At 44.2% G+C, this 16,728-nt stretch overlaps 1 protein-coding gene across 5 annotated transcripts in view; it reads left to right on the top strand.

The window, feature by feature from the left end:
• The window catches only part of PRR5L (proline rich 5 like), a 143,057-nt gene that overhangs the window by 69,445 nt on the left and 56,884 nt on the right, over positions 1-16,728 (top strand). For all 5 annotated transcript variants that reach the window (XM_074230487.1, XM_074230486.1, XM_074230488.1 and 2 more), the window contains 2 exons: positions 8,715-9,022; positions 10,640-10,720. In XM_074230487.1, coding sequence (XP_074086588.1) covers positions 8,715-9,022; positions 10,640-10,720 — 389 coding nt within the window. The remainder of the gene's footprint in view (positions 1-8,714; positions 9,023-10,639; positions 10,721-16,728) is intronic.

Below are 16,728 nucleotides of genomic sequence, written 5' to 3' on the forward strand. Positions count from 1 at the left end.
TACCTGGGGGCATTATAGAGGGTGATTTTGTTATGGATTCTTCCAACTCTGAAAGTCTGATGTCCTGAGCTTCTGTCCTTTCAGCCCTATTATGGAAGTCAAGTCAACCCTAGTTAGAATTAGGCAGAGGAATGCCAAAGCCCTGTGGCCCAGTTCTGATTTTTAAATTTTCAGTGAAAGCAGGGTTGCAAATCTGGGTTCATTTCATTTTTGTGTTTATTTTCTAGACTTCAGAAAGAGATGGAGAAAATGTGTAAAGAGTATACATTTTTCTCTAGATCCCCAAGACCATGCCAAATTTGACTGGTCTGGGGATGGATTTGATCAGGTTCAATTAAAGGGTTTTGCTTGTCATTCAACTCTTTCTAAAATACTGTTATCTCTGACTTCTTCGGTCTCTATGGAAAATGAAATGAAAATGTTTTTGTAGAGAAATAAAATGGTGCCTGGAGTGTTGGCTTGTAATGCGGTCAGTATGATGAATTTCAGAGAAGGATGACGCTGAACAATATGTCACAGAATTAGTGTCAGAGTCAAAGGTCTTCCAGCCCTGTCTGCACTTGAACCTGAATTCCATCTCCATCTTACCCAACCACGTGCCCCACAGGCTTGGCTTTGGGACCTCTAGTAAGAGGGAACCCCCATGTTCCAAGGCAATGTCCTGAGGAAGTTGGCTATTCAGCTGAACACTGGGCCTCGATTTGCCCCCATCCTGTATTGGATTCTGATTCTCAGAGGTACATTACCGTGCTAGTTCACCAGAAATATTTCAGTTGTTGACATGGCAGCCATGATGTTTGTTCATGTTTGTAGCACAAAGAGTTTTCAGGCCATTTTCCATTGATATAGCTGACATTATTCTGAGTTCCAAAGTTAGGGGATGTAGCATCAGCAGACTGAAAGCTCTTGTTTGGAAGGGTGGGAGCTTGGGAGAGGACTTTAAGAAAGTCCTTTCAGTGTGGCAGGTGGGGGGGGTGTCACAAGTCAAGAGATTGATACTTTGACCAACTTCAAGCAAAGGATTGGCAATACTTAGTACAGTATTGAAGGCCTCAACAAGCTCTGAACTAGTCATTCATCGGGGCCCTTGTTGTAATGGCTTTCTAAAGGGAATTGAATGAAAGCGAACCCACTCAAAAATCTAAATCTGAGTAATAAGGGCTAGGTGGAATAGAAACAAACAAACAAAACCACAATTCCTTCTCTCTTGGGGTTGAGTTTCTATAAATTGCTCTGTAATTACCTGATAAGTCATTGCTATTGCTTATATGTATACATGTTGCACCTTTCTCAGCACCCCCCCCCATAAGTGTGTTTCTTGGGGGCAGGAATTGTTTTCTATTCATCACTGTAGCCTTGGTATCTCGTGTAGTGCTTAGTAATACTTACTAATTATTAATTAATTAATGCTTTCTAATTCATCAGGATGGGGAGAACACTAGATTTCAAATTGGAGGACCTGGGTCAAATTATCCCATTGATTTTTTTAACCACTTGTGTGACCTTTTGGAGCCTCAGTTTCCTCATTTGTAAAGTGAAGGGTTAGATTGATGACTTCTAAGGTTCTTTCAAACTCAAAATCTTTTATCCCATGTAGCAGTATAGACATGCTTCTTTATCTAAGGACATAGAAAGAAACTTCTGGTGGGCTGTAATGTATCACATTTTCCCTCTATTTGGAATGATTTACTATTTGTACCCTTGACTTCCTAAGGTTTGTCAAGCTCTGACTTGTTAGCTGTACAAGTAGGGGGAAGGAGTAATGCTTTTTTACAAAAATATTTTTAAAGTTCATTTTTCATTATTTTTGCTCATATAGTATTGTGTATTCCCATAAAGCATATTAATTTTTAATAAAAATGAATCTCCTTGGGGAAGGAATTAAAAGTCCAAAGACAAATATGAGGGGGAATGGCTTCAGAAGCAGTTACTACTCTACTTTTAGTATCTTATGAGGATGTGACTGGGTAGCAGCTAGGTGATAAAGTGGATAGAGTACCAGTCCTGGAATCAGGAGAAACTGAGGTCCAATCTGATTGTAGATACTTTCTAGCCTTGTGACCCGGGCAAGTCACTTAATTCTGTTTGCCTCAGTTACCACATTTGTAAAATGATCTGGACAAGGAAATGGTAAACCGCTGCAGAATCTTTGCCAAGAAAATCCCCCAAAAGGGTTCACTCAGAGTTGGACACGAATGAAAAATGATGGAAGATAATGACTTGGTTTCAAGCAGAAGGAATCATTAACTTGGTACACTTGAACTTATCATCCCTTCTAGAATGCCTTCAGTCTGTGGGATCATAGGTTAATTTGAAACACATGGGGGAAATGATTTGAATATTTTGTGGCAATCTTTTTTGTACCATTCTGCTCTGACCCACTAGAGGAGGAAAAGCCTTTGTATCTTTGTTAAGTGTTGCGGAAGGGGAAAAAAGATAGGCCAAAAATGGAGGAAGAGTTCTATTTTCTGTGAGGAAAAGAATGAACACTTTCAAAATGGAATTCTAGTAAAGACTTTTAAGAATCCCATGGACATGGACAGTGAGGAGGTCAAATCAGCCGATACCTAAAGAAATGAATTCAGACTTTTCATTGAGAGGACAAATACTGGAGCTGAAACTTAAATACTTGGGCCACATAATGAAAAGACAGGACTCACTACAAAAAACTGATGTCGGTGTGGGGGAGGCAGCTAGGTGGTGCAGTGAATAGAACACTGGTCCTGGAGTCAGGAGGACCTGAGTTCAAATCTTGCCTCAGATACTTAACAATTACCTATCTGTGTGACCTTGGGCAAGTCACTTAATCCCAATGCCTTGCAAAAACCTAAAAAAAAAGACTGATGTTGGGAAAAATCAAAGACAAAAGAAGGGACAGCAGAGGATGAGATGGATAGATAGAGTCATGGTAGCAACAAATGTGAACTTGAGGGGACTCTGGGAGTTCAACAGAGGGTAGAATGGGCCTGGTCCATGGGGTCATCCAGAGTTGGATGTGACTGAACAAATGAACAACAAAAACCCAATAGGGGAATGGGCTTAAGTATTGGGTGCCGATCCATGGGGCATCTTCAAGGAAAGGCCAACTACATTCATTATTTCATTAGTTTATTCAATAAGCATCAAGTGCTTTGTGGGAACTAGTGCAGGTAGTGGATAAAGCGTAAGGAAGCCTTGGGTTAATGTTTTGTTTCTAATTCTCACTGACTGTAGTTTGTGGGGTGTCAACAGTGACTCAGAGGACTTTCTCAGATTGAGTCCTTGGCAAAAGAGCTCTGAATTATGTTGGCAGAGGGAGTTTCCCAAATCAATGAAATCTTAGATACATTCCCTCCCCCTAGAAATGGCAGACAGACACAATGTGAAGCCTTGAGGCCAGTGACTATCTTTTATCTCTTTTATATCCCAAGCCCACCATAGTAGAAGCTTATTAAATATCATTGATATTTACTGTCTTCAAGAAGCTTGCATTTCAACTTCTTGGCAATGTTGGGTACAGTATGGCATCAGAGGTCCCTTCCAACTCTGAGTTACTATTACATTGGCTATCTCCCCAGTCTGTTCCTGGGCACTGCTTCCTGTAGAGCTTCCCCCCCCCTCAAAAAAAAAAAAGAAAAGAAAAGAAAAGGGGCTAATATTTGAGATATTGGAAAACATATTAAGTAGATTGATTCATTTTGGGAGTATCCTAGCAGAAGTGCTCAGTTTTAAGCTTAAAGGTTCAGAGGGTAATTCCTACAGATTTCTGAGAGGCAGGATGCCCTCCCTAGTTTGGGGTGTCTTCCCCTTCCCAGTACTCCTTTTGAGCTGCCTCTCCTTTATTGGAACTTCTGTGCTCAGATCTCTTTGGTTTCTTTCTGTCTCTATTGGCCATTATCTTTTTTTTTAGGGGGTTTTTTTTGCAAGGCAATGGGGTTAAGTGACTTGCCCAAGGCCACACAGCTAGGTAATTATGAAGTGTCTGAGACCGGATTTGAACTCAGGTACTCCTGACTCCAAGGCCGATGCTTTATCCACTATACCACCTAGCTGCCCCTGGCCATTGTCTTTTACTATCTTTTGTTTCTCTGACAGCCCTGGAGTAGCTAGAACACGTGCCTTCTTGCTTTATACTTCTAAACCTCTTTATCTTATCTTTCAGGGGGAGGTTGGTAGGAATTCTTTGTTTGGGATCACTTAATACCTGGATAGCCCCTTGCCTGTACCCTGGTCAATGGGGTGAGCCTGGGCTGTATATTTCTTACTGGGCATTTGAACTCCAAACACTCCCCCCACCTCCTAGAATTACCCCCATCTTTTCAAGGAAGACTTTATGTTCCTTGATGTCCATTTGATCTTGGACAGATCACATTGCCTCTCTCTGCCTCACCTATCAAATGAGGGGCTGGATGAGATGGCCTTTGATTGAGGTCCCTTCTAGTGACAGATGTGTGACTTTATGCGCAGTGTGTGATTCTCTAAGTGAGGAGGGGTGGACCAGGGTAGACCAGACGGTCTCGGAGGTCTCTTCTCTGGTGCTCCATTGGTGATGCTCTTACAGAAGCGCTCCCTCTCCGGTCCACCCCGGCCCCAACCCCCAGCATCCCCTTTGCCTCCACCAAACTTTCCCCTCCTCTTTTGCACTTGCTGCTTCTTATCTGATATAAGTTGAGAAACCAGAGATCAAACTTAGTAAAACTGTGTGTGAAAAGTTATTTTTCCTCTGAGGGAGAGCTTGAGATATCATAGGGCCTGGCTCGTGACTCACAGGCCTGGTTTTGTATGCTCCAGGGACTCAGGGCAGGACCTAGAGTCTCAAGCCTCACTGGGAAGCTGCCAGACTTGTGCAGGGAGTCCTAGATTTGAATTTTCACTCTGTTCTTGACTTAGTTGAGTGACCTGAAGTAGGTGGCTCGCCCTCCCTGGACCTGCTTTCTCCTCTGCAGAATGAGGGGAGTGGATTAGATCATCACCATTCTGCCTTCTAGGCCGTGGCCAGCTTGTCAAGTCGGTCTTGAGTTGCTTGGCAGTTGGGTGAATAGAGTCCTAGATTGGGTATCTGGGAGACTCTCCAGTTCAAATCTTGCCTCAGACTCTTACTAGTTTTGTGACCTCAGGCAATCTCTCTCAGCTTCAATTTCCTCATCTTAAAAACAGGGTTGTTAAGGTTTCAGGTGAGATTGAGGCCTCTAACGTGTGTTGTCAACCTTAACATAGGTATATAAATGTCATTTGTCATTCTTTTCCTCCCTTATCTTCCTTCAGGCTTCCTGGCCAGGCTTGGGGTCAGGGCAGCCCTGAGAAAGCCCAATTAGACAGCCTGCTCTCAGCCATGAATCATTTGTCCTGTTCCACCTTACGCTCTGCAGACGTGGGTTGCTCCATTCATTCATTCTCTGTTTCTTGAGGACCCGCTCCAGGACAAGTACTGTGGATGCAAAGACCAAATGAAGCTGCCCTGCCCTCCAGAAGCTCTTGGATGTGGCCATCTTGGAGGTTTATAACCCTCGTGGGAAGATGCTTCAGGGATCATTCTCCCCATTTTACAAAGGAGAGGGTTCAGGGCTTTGCCGGAAGCCACCCAGCCTCTATCCCAGCTCTTCCGACTCCCAGCACCCCATATCCTGCCTTGGCTCTAGTCTCAAGTTTTCCTTTCCTTTTCTTTCACCTGTAAAATGATAGGATCGACCTGAGGGACCTCCAAGGGCTGTTCTGACTCAGAAACCCCTTTTGGGATTTTGCAGTTTAATGAAATCAGAGCAGGTCTTTGTTGAGGGACCGGCTGATTATAGGAGTCAACATTCCTGATGGTTTTCTCCCCATTCTTTCTGTCAGGGGTGAAGTTCCCTCTTGGAAAAAAGAGTAGGGGTATTGGGGAAGGAAAGAGACCTTGGAGAGATGCCCTTCTCCCAGGATGATGGGGAAGCCAGGAAGTAGGAGTCAGAGGACCCTGCTTGAACTGGAACTTGGGCTTACCAGATTTCCCCATGGTGGCATGACCACCCTGGCCCCAGACAAACACGTTCCAGATGGGCCGGCCATACCTTTCCCAGGACACTCAGCCTGCCTCGAGTGGAAGCCTGGCTCCTGGTAGTGGAGAGAGAATCCCGGGCCTGTTTCTCACGTGAACAGTTGCTTCGGGTCCAAGATCAGGATCAACACCTGAGACCTTTGCCTGTCTAGCCACCCTCTCCTCCCTCACCGGCCATGTGCTTGGGATGGCAGGCCTTGCATAATACCCACAATTTAAGATCCTAATAAAGACAACCAATAACTCATGATGACTCAGAGGAATGCATTTCACAAATGCACGTGTGAGGAAGGGACATGAAATTTAGCTCTTCCTAACTAAATCCTGGCCAAACTGGCTTCTCAAGGGGTAGCCTGAATAGGAGACTTTTGGTTTTGATTTTGTGGGTTCACATTGGGTTTGTTCTCTACAAATTCAAGCAGTGAGAATCCTTAACTTCTTGGTCCCTCTCTGGCTTCCATGAGCATCACCTGCCTCATATCTTTTTTTTTTTTTTTTACAAGGCAAATGGGGTTAAGTGGCTTGCCCAAGGCCACACAGCTAGGTAATTATTAAGTGTCTGAGTCCGGATTTGAACCCAGGTACTCCTGACTCCAGGGCGGGTGCTTTATCCACTGTGCCACCTAGCTGCCCCTCCCCTGCCTTATATCTTAAGGCAGCCGGAAGAGGTACAGGAAATTGTGCAAGAGGTGTTGATGCTATTTCTTCTTCTTTTTTTTTTTTTAAATAATTCCCGGAAAAGCTTTTCCTTTTTTTTACTCAGTGTAGAATAAGATCCATCACAGCCAGACTCCAAGGACACGCACGTTGTAGTCTTGCAGGTCCAGCAGCAGACTTTCTTACTCTATTTAGAGCCTCGATATGTATTTCATTTGACTTCTTAACCTGCCATCCATGAATTTTTTTAAAAAAGTTGATGAGTGTATTTCATTTTAATCGGTATCTTTTGCAATCTTATGAATTTTATTCTATATATTTATAAACATTACTTGGAGGGGAGGTCCAAAGGCATTTTCATATGGTCATAGGGTCCAAGACATCAAAAAATGTCAAGAAAAATGGAGCTCCTAAAAACCTTAAGAGATAGTTTGGTGTGAAGCACTTTAATGTTTATGAATCACCTTACATTTATTATTTCATTTGATCCTTCTGACAACCCTGGGAGGAAGGCACCATCATCTCCATTTAGAGATGGGAAACTGAGGCAGACAAGTTTGATGACTTGTCCATGGTCACAGCTAGTATTTGAACTCAGGCCTTTCTGATTCTGGCCCTAGCACGCTACCTACTGCACCACCAGCTGCCTAGAGAAGGCCACAATGGGGTGAGAAGAAGCCAGTGGGTGGTGGGAGAGCACATTGCTCCATTTGATGCAGGATTTACTCCTTTGACTTCAGAGTTGGACCAGACTTGAAATATATCAGTCGGCTGATTCTGAGGTTCGCTCCTAGGGTCCTAGATTGAAAGCTGGAGGAAAAAGCCTTAGAGCCCATCCATCCAAGTACCTTTTCACAGATGAAGAAACTAAGGTCTCCAGGGGTAAACTGACTCACCCAGAGCCACACAACTAGAAACTTTGAGTCTGATGCTCTCTCCCCTGGAGCACAAAGCAGAGCTGGATCGGGCCCATGGACAGAACCAAAATGGAGTAGCTGAAACCCCAGAGTGACAGAACCTTGTGGCCAGGATGGAGTTGAACTCGGGCTCCTCGTGAACTGCATCCCGGCCTGCCTCTAAGTCCTGGAGGGAGGAGGTGATGATTCAGAATGGGTCAGAGATCACAGTCAATGGAACAGGTGCCAGAAAAAGACAAGGGAAAACACAAATATCACATTTTCCCCCCAAAAGTAGAAGATGGCAAAACCTTAACATATCTTTTAAGGAGCCTGACTTGGATTTGAAGGAAGATTCTAAATTTGTTGTTAGAGGAATGGTTTGTGAAGATCTCTAAAAATGAGTATCTACCAAGAGGCAAATTTAGGCTTGAAATCTGGGAGACTCTTCCTCAGTAGAAAATGCCAAGAAGGGGCTAGGTAACCCTTCACCAGGTGTGTCATAGACTCTCCTTCTTGTTCACTTTGGGTCCCATGCACCACTTGGCCTCTGAGTTCTCTTTCTGTTGGTTGAAGTAAGCTCCTTGAGGGCAGTCATGTATCTTCACCTATTGACACTTGCAGGGGCTTATTAGGTGATTATTAAATGCTCGTTGATTGGTCGGTTCCAACGCCCCAAGATTCTGTGCCAGGTCTTTCTCTTCTAAATGGCCTGTTTTTACTTAGTGTTGGATTATGGCTGAACATGAGAAACTCTTTGTTCACTGACTGATATGGACTGTCTTTTTCTGCCCTATTTCACCAAAGTTAACTCAACTAATATGGATTAAGACCCTACTCTTTGCCAGCCTGGATGCTAGAGTTTCGAAGAGAAACCCTGCCCTCATGTGGCTTCCTTCCTCCCCAGATTCCTGCCCTCTGGCCCAATGGTTCAGCTGTTTTCCTTCTGAGTTTCTGAGGTAGCAGAATGACCACATCTGGTGAAGCCAGGTGCCGGTGAGGGATAGTAATGAGGGTGTGAGAACTATTTAATATCTCGGTCCAGCAGCTGTTCTCAGGATAGATCAGCTGGAAAGCCCCAGCTAGTTTCCTGTAAGATGTGGTTTGTTCAGCCCAGGACTCAATAGTGAAGACTTGCCCTTTCCTTTCAGGCATCGGTCGAACCAGTGGTTTTGAAAAAAGAGCGAGGATCCCCATGGGGCGGTGACTCCAGACAGCAGAAGGTCCTTGTTGTTGGGAACCCCAAGGCCTCTGAGACACAAAGAGGATCTACCCCATCACCTGAACCTATGACCCGAGGCTCTGCCCCTGCCCTGTACCTGCCCATCGAGTTCCACAAGATGGGCTCCTTCCGAAGGCCCAGGCCCCGCTTCATGAGCTCCCCGGTGCTGAGCGACCTACCCCACTTTCAGGCCGCCCGCCAGGCCATGCAGCTCAGTTCCAATTCGGCCTGGAACAGGTAAAGAGGGTTCTGCCTTGGGGGAGGGGGAAGCCTTTTGGGGGAGGGGATTTTCTTCTTTTTACTATGTTGTTGGGAAAAGGGGGTGAATCTTCTGTGCTTGGAGTTGAGTGGGTGAAGTGATGGCAAGGGTGCCCGCAGAGTCAGTCTCTGAGTTCCCAGCCTGAGACACCGATGAGATGCTCAAGGAGGGTTTGTTGAGAGCAGACTGCTTTTTCAAACTGCACCTTGCTAAAGACCCCACCCAGAAGCATCAATACCATTTTCTTGGGGGAAGATAAGAATTGAGAAATTCTCAACCCTGGTATCTTTTTCTTGGAGGAGAGGCAAGGTCAGAAGACCTGCATTTGAATCTTGGCCTCCCCCCATCTACTACCATACTAATCAGGCAAAATCCCTTCAGCCTCCTCTGCTTCTATTTCCTTATATCTAACATTAATATCTAAACTTAGATCTGCAAAGGCCCCAAGAGGCCACTGAGACCACCAGTCCCCCTTTTAAAAGGGGGAGAAGGTGAGAATAAATGACTTGCCTATGTATGCAAGGCCAAAAACTTTGACCAGCATGCCACCCACTTTTCCAGGCTATCTCTTCATTCCATTTGATTTTTGTGTTTTGGATCAGACCTTTGATTCTGTGGGTGTAGGGTGCAGCTAGTGAAGAAACATTAGAGCACTTTTCAGTTTTGCATGGGTCATTGAGACTTGGAGGATTAATTCAGTTTAACAGGTCCTAGGCACTAGTGATACAAAGACAAAATGGAAACCAGGGCCTGCCTTCCAGAAGTTTCTTTGCCAGGTGAATGGGAGACCCCTTGATCCCAGAAGCTCTGTGACTCACTGGAGACAAGTCACCTCTTCTCCAGGTGTCCCAGGTTCCTTCTCCTCTTGCTTTCCAGGACTGTTGTGAGTCTTAAAGGACCATGGGAATGGGGGCTCTGGGTCCTAGTTATCCCAGGCTTTAGAAAACGCACTAAAGGTCTCCTGGTCCTCACGTTACAGAGACGAGAATGTTAGCTCATGGGATGAAGGGAATTTTCTCGATGGGTTGTCATGGGGGTAGTTTGGTAACAATGGAAATTCCCACTGATTTTAGAGTTGGAGGGCTTGTGTTCAAATCCTGTCTGGACCACTTTGGAACCCAGATGTAGGGCTGGAAGGGACTTCAGAGGCCAGCTAGTCTGCCCCCATTGTTGTACAGATGAGGAAACTGAGGCTCAGGGCTCTGCCCTCCTTGATCATGGGGCCTATCTATTCTCTCCTCTAGGCCTGAGTTTTACCCTTTGTAAGACAAGGGGGTTGGACTAGACAGTCATAAAGGTCCCTTGTGCTTCTTAGTTTAACATCTCCTGAAAGAATGAGGAAAGGAGTGGACTTAAAAATGAGAAGACCTGGGTTCAGGTCCTAACTCACACATTGATTGACTGGATCTCTTGGCAAGTTGCTAACTGTCTGCAAAATAAGATCCAGAGACCAGTTGGGGTGGCTTGATGGTGACCCTCCCACCCCTTTTGACTTTGAGTTGGTATCATAAGATTAAGTGCTTGAGGGAAGGGAGGTGTGGAGATTTTTGTTGTGGTTGTTGTTGGAGAACCTCACCCCTCGCCTTTCCTGGCAGTGTCCAGACTGCGGTGATCAATGTGTTCAAAGGAGGAGGCCTGCAGAATAATGAGCTATTCGTGCTGAATGAAAACATCAGGTATGACACCAGGACTGACTGCCTTCCCTGGGATTGGGGTGGGAAAGAGGGGAAGGTTCCCAGGGTGGAGTTCTCTGAGAAGTCCTGGGTTCAAATCCCAGCTCACTAGCTCAGAGTCGGGGTGACCTGGGTGGTTAGAGTTGAGACATGGCTCTCCTGCCTGTCGGCCATGTGGCAAGTCCCCAAGCCTTGGGTTCTTCATCTTTAATTGGGGGGGGGGTGTGATGACAGCTCTGCCAGCCTCCTGGGATCATTGTGAGGTTCAAGTAAAATAATTTATTCTCAATGTGGTGTTTGGGCCTTCTAAATGTAAACTGCTTTAAAAATGAGCTTGAATGAACTCCTGTCTTCTCATCTGTAAAAGAAGGATAACGTGAACACACATATCTGCATTCTTGTATGTATACATACAGTTACAGATGGGGGTATCCCAAAAGCCTTAGTGCAGTCTCCCCTGTATGTATGCATATATATATGTATATGTATATATATATATATATATGTATATAGAGAGAGAGAGAGAGAGCGCATGTGAGAGAGAGAATGTTTACATATGTGTATATTTATAAATATGTAAACATTTTTTATACATTTACACACATGTTTATATATTTTTTTCACACCATAAATAGGAAAAACTCTAGATTTGTGAATTTTCACTACCCATCCTGGGCTGTTTTGCACAGGGACCTTTTCACCCTCTTGAGGTAGGTTGGCTACTCATTGTGAGGCCCAGCTGGGATTCTGGTTCAGGAGCATGATTGGTCTAGGCCATCAGGTGGAAGTCACTGTTTGTTTCCTTTGGATATATTTTTTCACCTTGTTCCTGTATATCATAGACAGTTCTGTTGGTGATGAAAATCAAAATTGGAGAATGGGAATAACAATGAGAATCCTTTAATCAGGCCATTGCCAACATGTCTTGGGGGGTTGGACCAGTATGGGGAACTCTTAATGGGGGAAATTGCCTTCATTAGTAAAGTCAGGGCCATCATCTATAATTTATCATCTTAATTTTTTTAAATTTAATTTTATTTTTTCAGTGAATAAAAATTCACATTCTTTCCCTTCCATCCTTTCTATCTACTGGAAATAGAAAGAAAAACAAAACCCTTGTAATATATAGTCAAGCAAAACAAATTCCCCTGGGAATAGCTAGGTGGTACAGTGGATGGAGCCCCCTGAGTTCAAATCCAGCCTCAGACACTTAATAATTGCCTAGCTGTGTGACCTTGAGCAAGTCAGTTAACCCCATTGCCTTAAATATATAAACAAAAAAACAAATTCCAGCATTGACCATTTCCAAAAATTGATGGCTAGCATGTTTCCTCATGGGGCCCCTGGGATTGTGATTGAGCATCTCACTGAGTCAAGGTCTTTGATCTTTCAAAGTTGGTTCATGGTCTCAATGTATTTTAAAATTATAAAGAATTGACTGGAACAATGAGGTTATAGTGATTCATCCATGGCAACCTTGGTAGTATATGTATCAGAGGCAGCATTTGAATTCAGGTCTTCCCACTCTAAGACCAGCCCTTTATCTGTCCTGCTGTCTTTAAAATGAAGATTTGTCATTTTTCTGCTTAAAATATAATATCAATTAAAAGCTTTATGTTGGCGGGGGCAGCTGGGTGGCACAATGGATGGAGCACCAACCCTGTAGTCAGGAGGACTTGAATTCAAATCTGGTCTCAGACACTTAATAAATACCTAGCTGTGTGACCTTGGGCAAGTCACTTAACCCCATTGCCTTGCAAAAAAAAAAGCTATGTTGGCCCACATATAAATGATTATCTATTTATGCTTCCACTGATAATTTTTCAATTTAATTTCATTCAATCCTAGAACAATGTAGCCCAAAGAGCCCAAATTGTTCTGCTCCAAATCATTCATTTTGCAGATAGGAAAACTGAGGTCCATAGCAACATAGTCACTTGCCCAATGTTACCAAGGTCATTGCTGGCAAGAGGCAGACTTATAATCCAGGTTGCTTGGCTCCAACTCCAGAATCCTTCTATCTTAGACTGCCCCCAGGCCCTTCTTCCATGATCTGGGAGGGCACCACTTCACAAGGGTCTGGTTCATTATTCTGTTAAGCCTGTGGAGAGACAGGGCCAGAAAGGGCTCTTCACTGGAGGTGTAATAGAAACCCCTCGAGGGCAGGGACCAACGTGCTTTGACATTTACATTCACAGCTCCTGGCAGAGAACCTAGCCCATAGTCTGGACTTATTAAATAAATGCTTGCTGACTGGACTGAGTGATTGATGGAAGTCACCCTCACTTGCCCACCTAGCAAAGATTGCATTCTGAATTTCCTTTTCTCCCTTAGGGCTGCCCCAGTGCCTCCATACAGGGCTTCCAAATAGGGCCTGTATCCCCTTGTGCCCATTTTTATTCTTGGCCTCAACTGGGGGAAGGGTTCACCACTGTCAACAGCTCTGCCTCTACTTATCAGGCAGTGTGTCCAAAGGATGACGGCAAAGGAATGCTTTGTCTGGGGCTCACTCCAGCCCAGGATGGGGGAGATGAAGCCCCCCAACTTGCACCCTTCCTCAAAAGGAGGTTCCTATCTGACAGGGGTGACACACTCCTCCTAATTGAAGGGAAGGATTCCTGGAACATGGGAAGGAGGCGCAAGCATGCATGTGGAGCAGTGGTCTTGAGCTAAATAGAGTATGTTGGCATGCACGTGTCCACATCTGGAAGGGCCCGAGCTCAAGTAAACACAGCTGCCTTTATTTTAGCAAGTAAAACACTGAAGCAAAAATATGCCTCTCCTGTTACTGTGGGGGACATAAGGGAGGCTAGTTTGACTCTTCTCTCCCTGCTTTTGAAGACTCACCCTGCACAGTAGTCCCGGTAATTCATCTGCTGCAGGGAGAAGGGAAGGGACCCTAGGAAGGCTGTGGACATTGACTTGGGGAGAAGGGGCATTTGGGTTTTGAAAAACTACAAGCCTGAGGCAGAGAAGGGAAGGTTGATAGCTTTGAATTTCTGAGTAATTTCAGGAGGGACACTAGGACCATGGGATCATCAGCTAAATCATACATGTTTATCATGGAGAAGACATTTCCACAGAATGAGTGTCTCCCTCTCTTTCTCCATTCTTGGCACCCCAAGATTTCTCTTCTCCATTTCTTGTATTTTCAGTCCTCTTATAGCATGATCCTAAGGTCCATTATCACTTTAGCCACCAACCTCTGTAGATTCTCCTTTATCAGTGGTTTTTCTAAAATGTGTGCCTAGGGGCAGCTAAGGTGATTCGGTGCATAGTACTGACCCTGGAGTCAGGAGGACCTGAGTTCAGATCTGGTCTCAGACTTACTAGTTTGGTTGACTCTGGGCAAGTCACCTCACCCTGACTTCCTCACCCCCCCCAGAATAAATAAATAAAAATAAAGGGATAGAATAAATGGAGATTAAAGGTTTTTTTTTTAAAAATGTGTTATCTAAAGCTGAACACAATTCTTGATGTGATCTGACTAGGTGGAAGACAGTGGCACTGTCCTCTCCTCATCCTGGATTCTGTGCCTTTAGGTAGCTCTATAAGTAATTGGAGTCAGGAAGAACTGAGTAGTTCAAATCTTGCCCCAGATACTTCTTGATTTTATAACCACCTTGGTCAAGCCCATTAATAGCCACCAGATATTCTTTCAGATAAATTGTTGTCTAGCCATCTCTTCTCCATTTTATGCTTTTGGAACACAAGAGAAAGCCTTGACATTCATCCCTGTTAAATTTCATCTTTTTTTTATTTTAGTTTTTTATTTAAGGCAATAGGATTAAGTGACTTGTCCAAGGTCACACAGCTAGGCACTTATTAAAGTCTGAGGTCAGATTTGAACTCAGGTCTTCCTGACTCCAGGGCCACTGGGTGTTCTCTCTACTGTACCCCTAGCTGCTCCCTACATTTCATCTTTAATTAGATTCGGCAGCATGTCAAATATTGAAGTGTGTTAGTTCTCCCTCCTAGGACAGGCTCATCCATAGACATGATAAAGCCATTATCCAAGTCGCTGGTTAAGGTACTAAAAAGCTGATCCCTCCCTGGGACCCCTCACTAATAACAGATACCCCACCCACCTGTCAGAGAATCATCATGAATGACTTTTCTTTGGAATCAGCCATTCAACTGGACCCCCCCATTATTCCCCCCAACCCACATCTCTCTATCTCATCCCTAAGAATAATTTGAGATGGTCAACTTGAGACATTCTCCTCACTTGCCCATCAGAGAGGGAGAATCCCATCAGAGAAGCTTTCTGGCTCTTTGTGACTGCTGCTTCCCCTCTCTAGATGTTCACTAACCCTCCCTCTAATATTTTACAAAGCTGCCTACAACTAAGGCATCACTTGCTCTCTTCTTCCCTTTCTGAAGACTGGTCTTTCCTCAGTTCTGCTGCCCCTCTCCTATTCTAGAGATCACTGAACTTAGTTTGGTCTTCAGAGGCTCCAGTTTTTGGGTAGCACAGAATATAGTTGGTTCCTCTGGTCTTGAGGCAGTGAGATGGTGTCATAGAGCAGAGTCTGGAACTTTGAGCCAAAAAACTTTTAGCTCAAATCCTTCTTTAGATATTTACTTTTTTTTAAATTTAAGGCAATGGGGTTAAGTGACTTGTGCAAGGTCACACAGCTAGGCAATCATTAAATGTCTGAGGCTGGATTTAACTCAGGTCCTCCTGACTCCAGGGCTGGTGCTCTATCCACTGCACCATTTAGCTGCCCCCCCCTTTAGATATTTATTAACTCTGTGGACAAGTAATTTAACTTCTTTGTGACTCAGTTTTCTGACATTTAAAATGAGAGAGTTGGTCTTAGTAGCCTTAAAGGTCTCTTCCAAATCCTTGTTCCCATATCTTGAATTTGTCAGTGATAGCTAGCTGTCTTTTCTCATCATCCTTATTTTTCTTGGGTGTTAACATTTCAATTGCCATTTTTGCTGCTTCCATTTGCAATAATGGTTTCCTTGCCAGAGAAAGTAGAGATACAATAAGAATTGACCTGTTCCTCCTCCCTTCTGTTCTCCATTCTACTCACAGCAGTGGCTCTCTCTCTCTCTCTTCTTAGATATTCCTCTTAACACTATTTTACTATTTCAATTGACCTTGAACATAGGACTTGGTTGGGGGAATTATCTTTCAGTTCCTTATAATGGAATATTTCCAGATGTGTAGAAAATCCACCCCAAATGGGCTGGGCTACTTCTAGCATGGAGATTTCTTGTTGAGGTTGGATGACTTAGAGATTTAGAGACTTTCAGAGGCTTTTTACAACTCAGATCTTACTGTAAAGAGAGCATAAGGCCCTTTTATATCCTTGCTATAAGACAATAATAGTGAACAGAGTCCTCATCTGGGAGTCTGAAGACCTGGTTCCTAGTTCAGCTTTGCCATTAGCTCTCTGTATTTCTGGACACGTTCCCCACTTCCCTCACCCATGCCTCAGTTTTCCCATTTTTAATGGATTGGACTGATCTTTAAGGTCTACAGGCTATGGTTAGCTCTGTAAAGGAGAGAGATGCCTAAGGATAGAAGATACAATCCTGCCCTTAGAGAACCTTAAGGTCACATTGAAAGGTAGCATAGAAACATAAGACTAGAAGAGATAAACAATTTAATACAGTAAAATAGATAAAACAAGGTAGTGTTTGATTAGGTTTAGACCATGGGGGTTATAGGAGATCATAGGATCATAGCTTCAGGGTCAAAGGGTGGGGTCACCCCATCCAATGTCATTTTATAGATATGTCAACTGAGGACCAGAGAAAGGATGAGCTATGTCTCAGGTGCCTTGGGGAAAGGATTTGGGGTCAGAGGAGCTGGGTTCAAATTCTGACCCCACCATCAGTTAGCTATGTCACCTTGAGGAAATTGGGATGCTTTTCTCAGACTGTAAAACGAATTGTTGGTCCAGTGGATCCCTCTGTTCCATCCAGGGGATATTAGGTGATTTGCCCAGGTCCCCCAAGACATGCACCAGCATCCAGACCCCAGTTCTTGGACTACT

The sequence above is a fragment of the Macrotis lagotis genome, chromosome 3, assembly GCF_037893015.1.
Source record: "Macrotis lagotis isolate mMagLag1 chromosome 3, bilby.v1.9.chrom.fasta, whole genome shotgun sequence".
Taxonomy (NCBI): domain Eukaryota; kingdom Metazoa; phylum Chordata; class Mammalia; order Peramelemorphia; family Peramelidae; genus Macrotis; species Macrotis lagotis.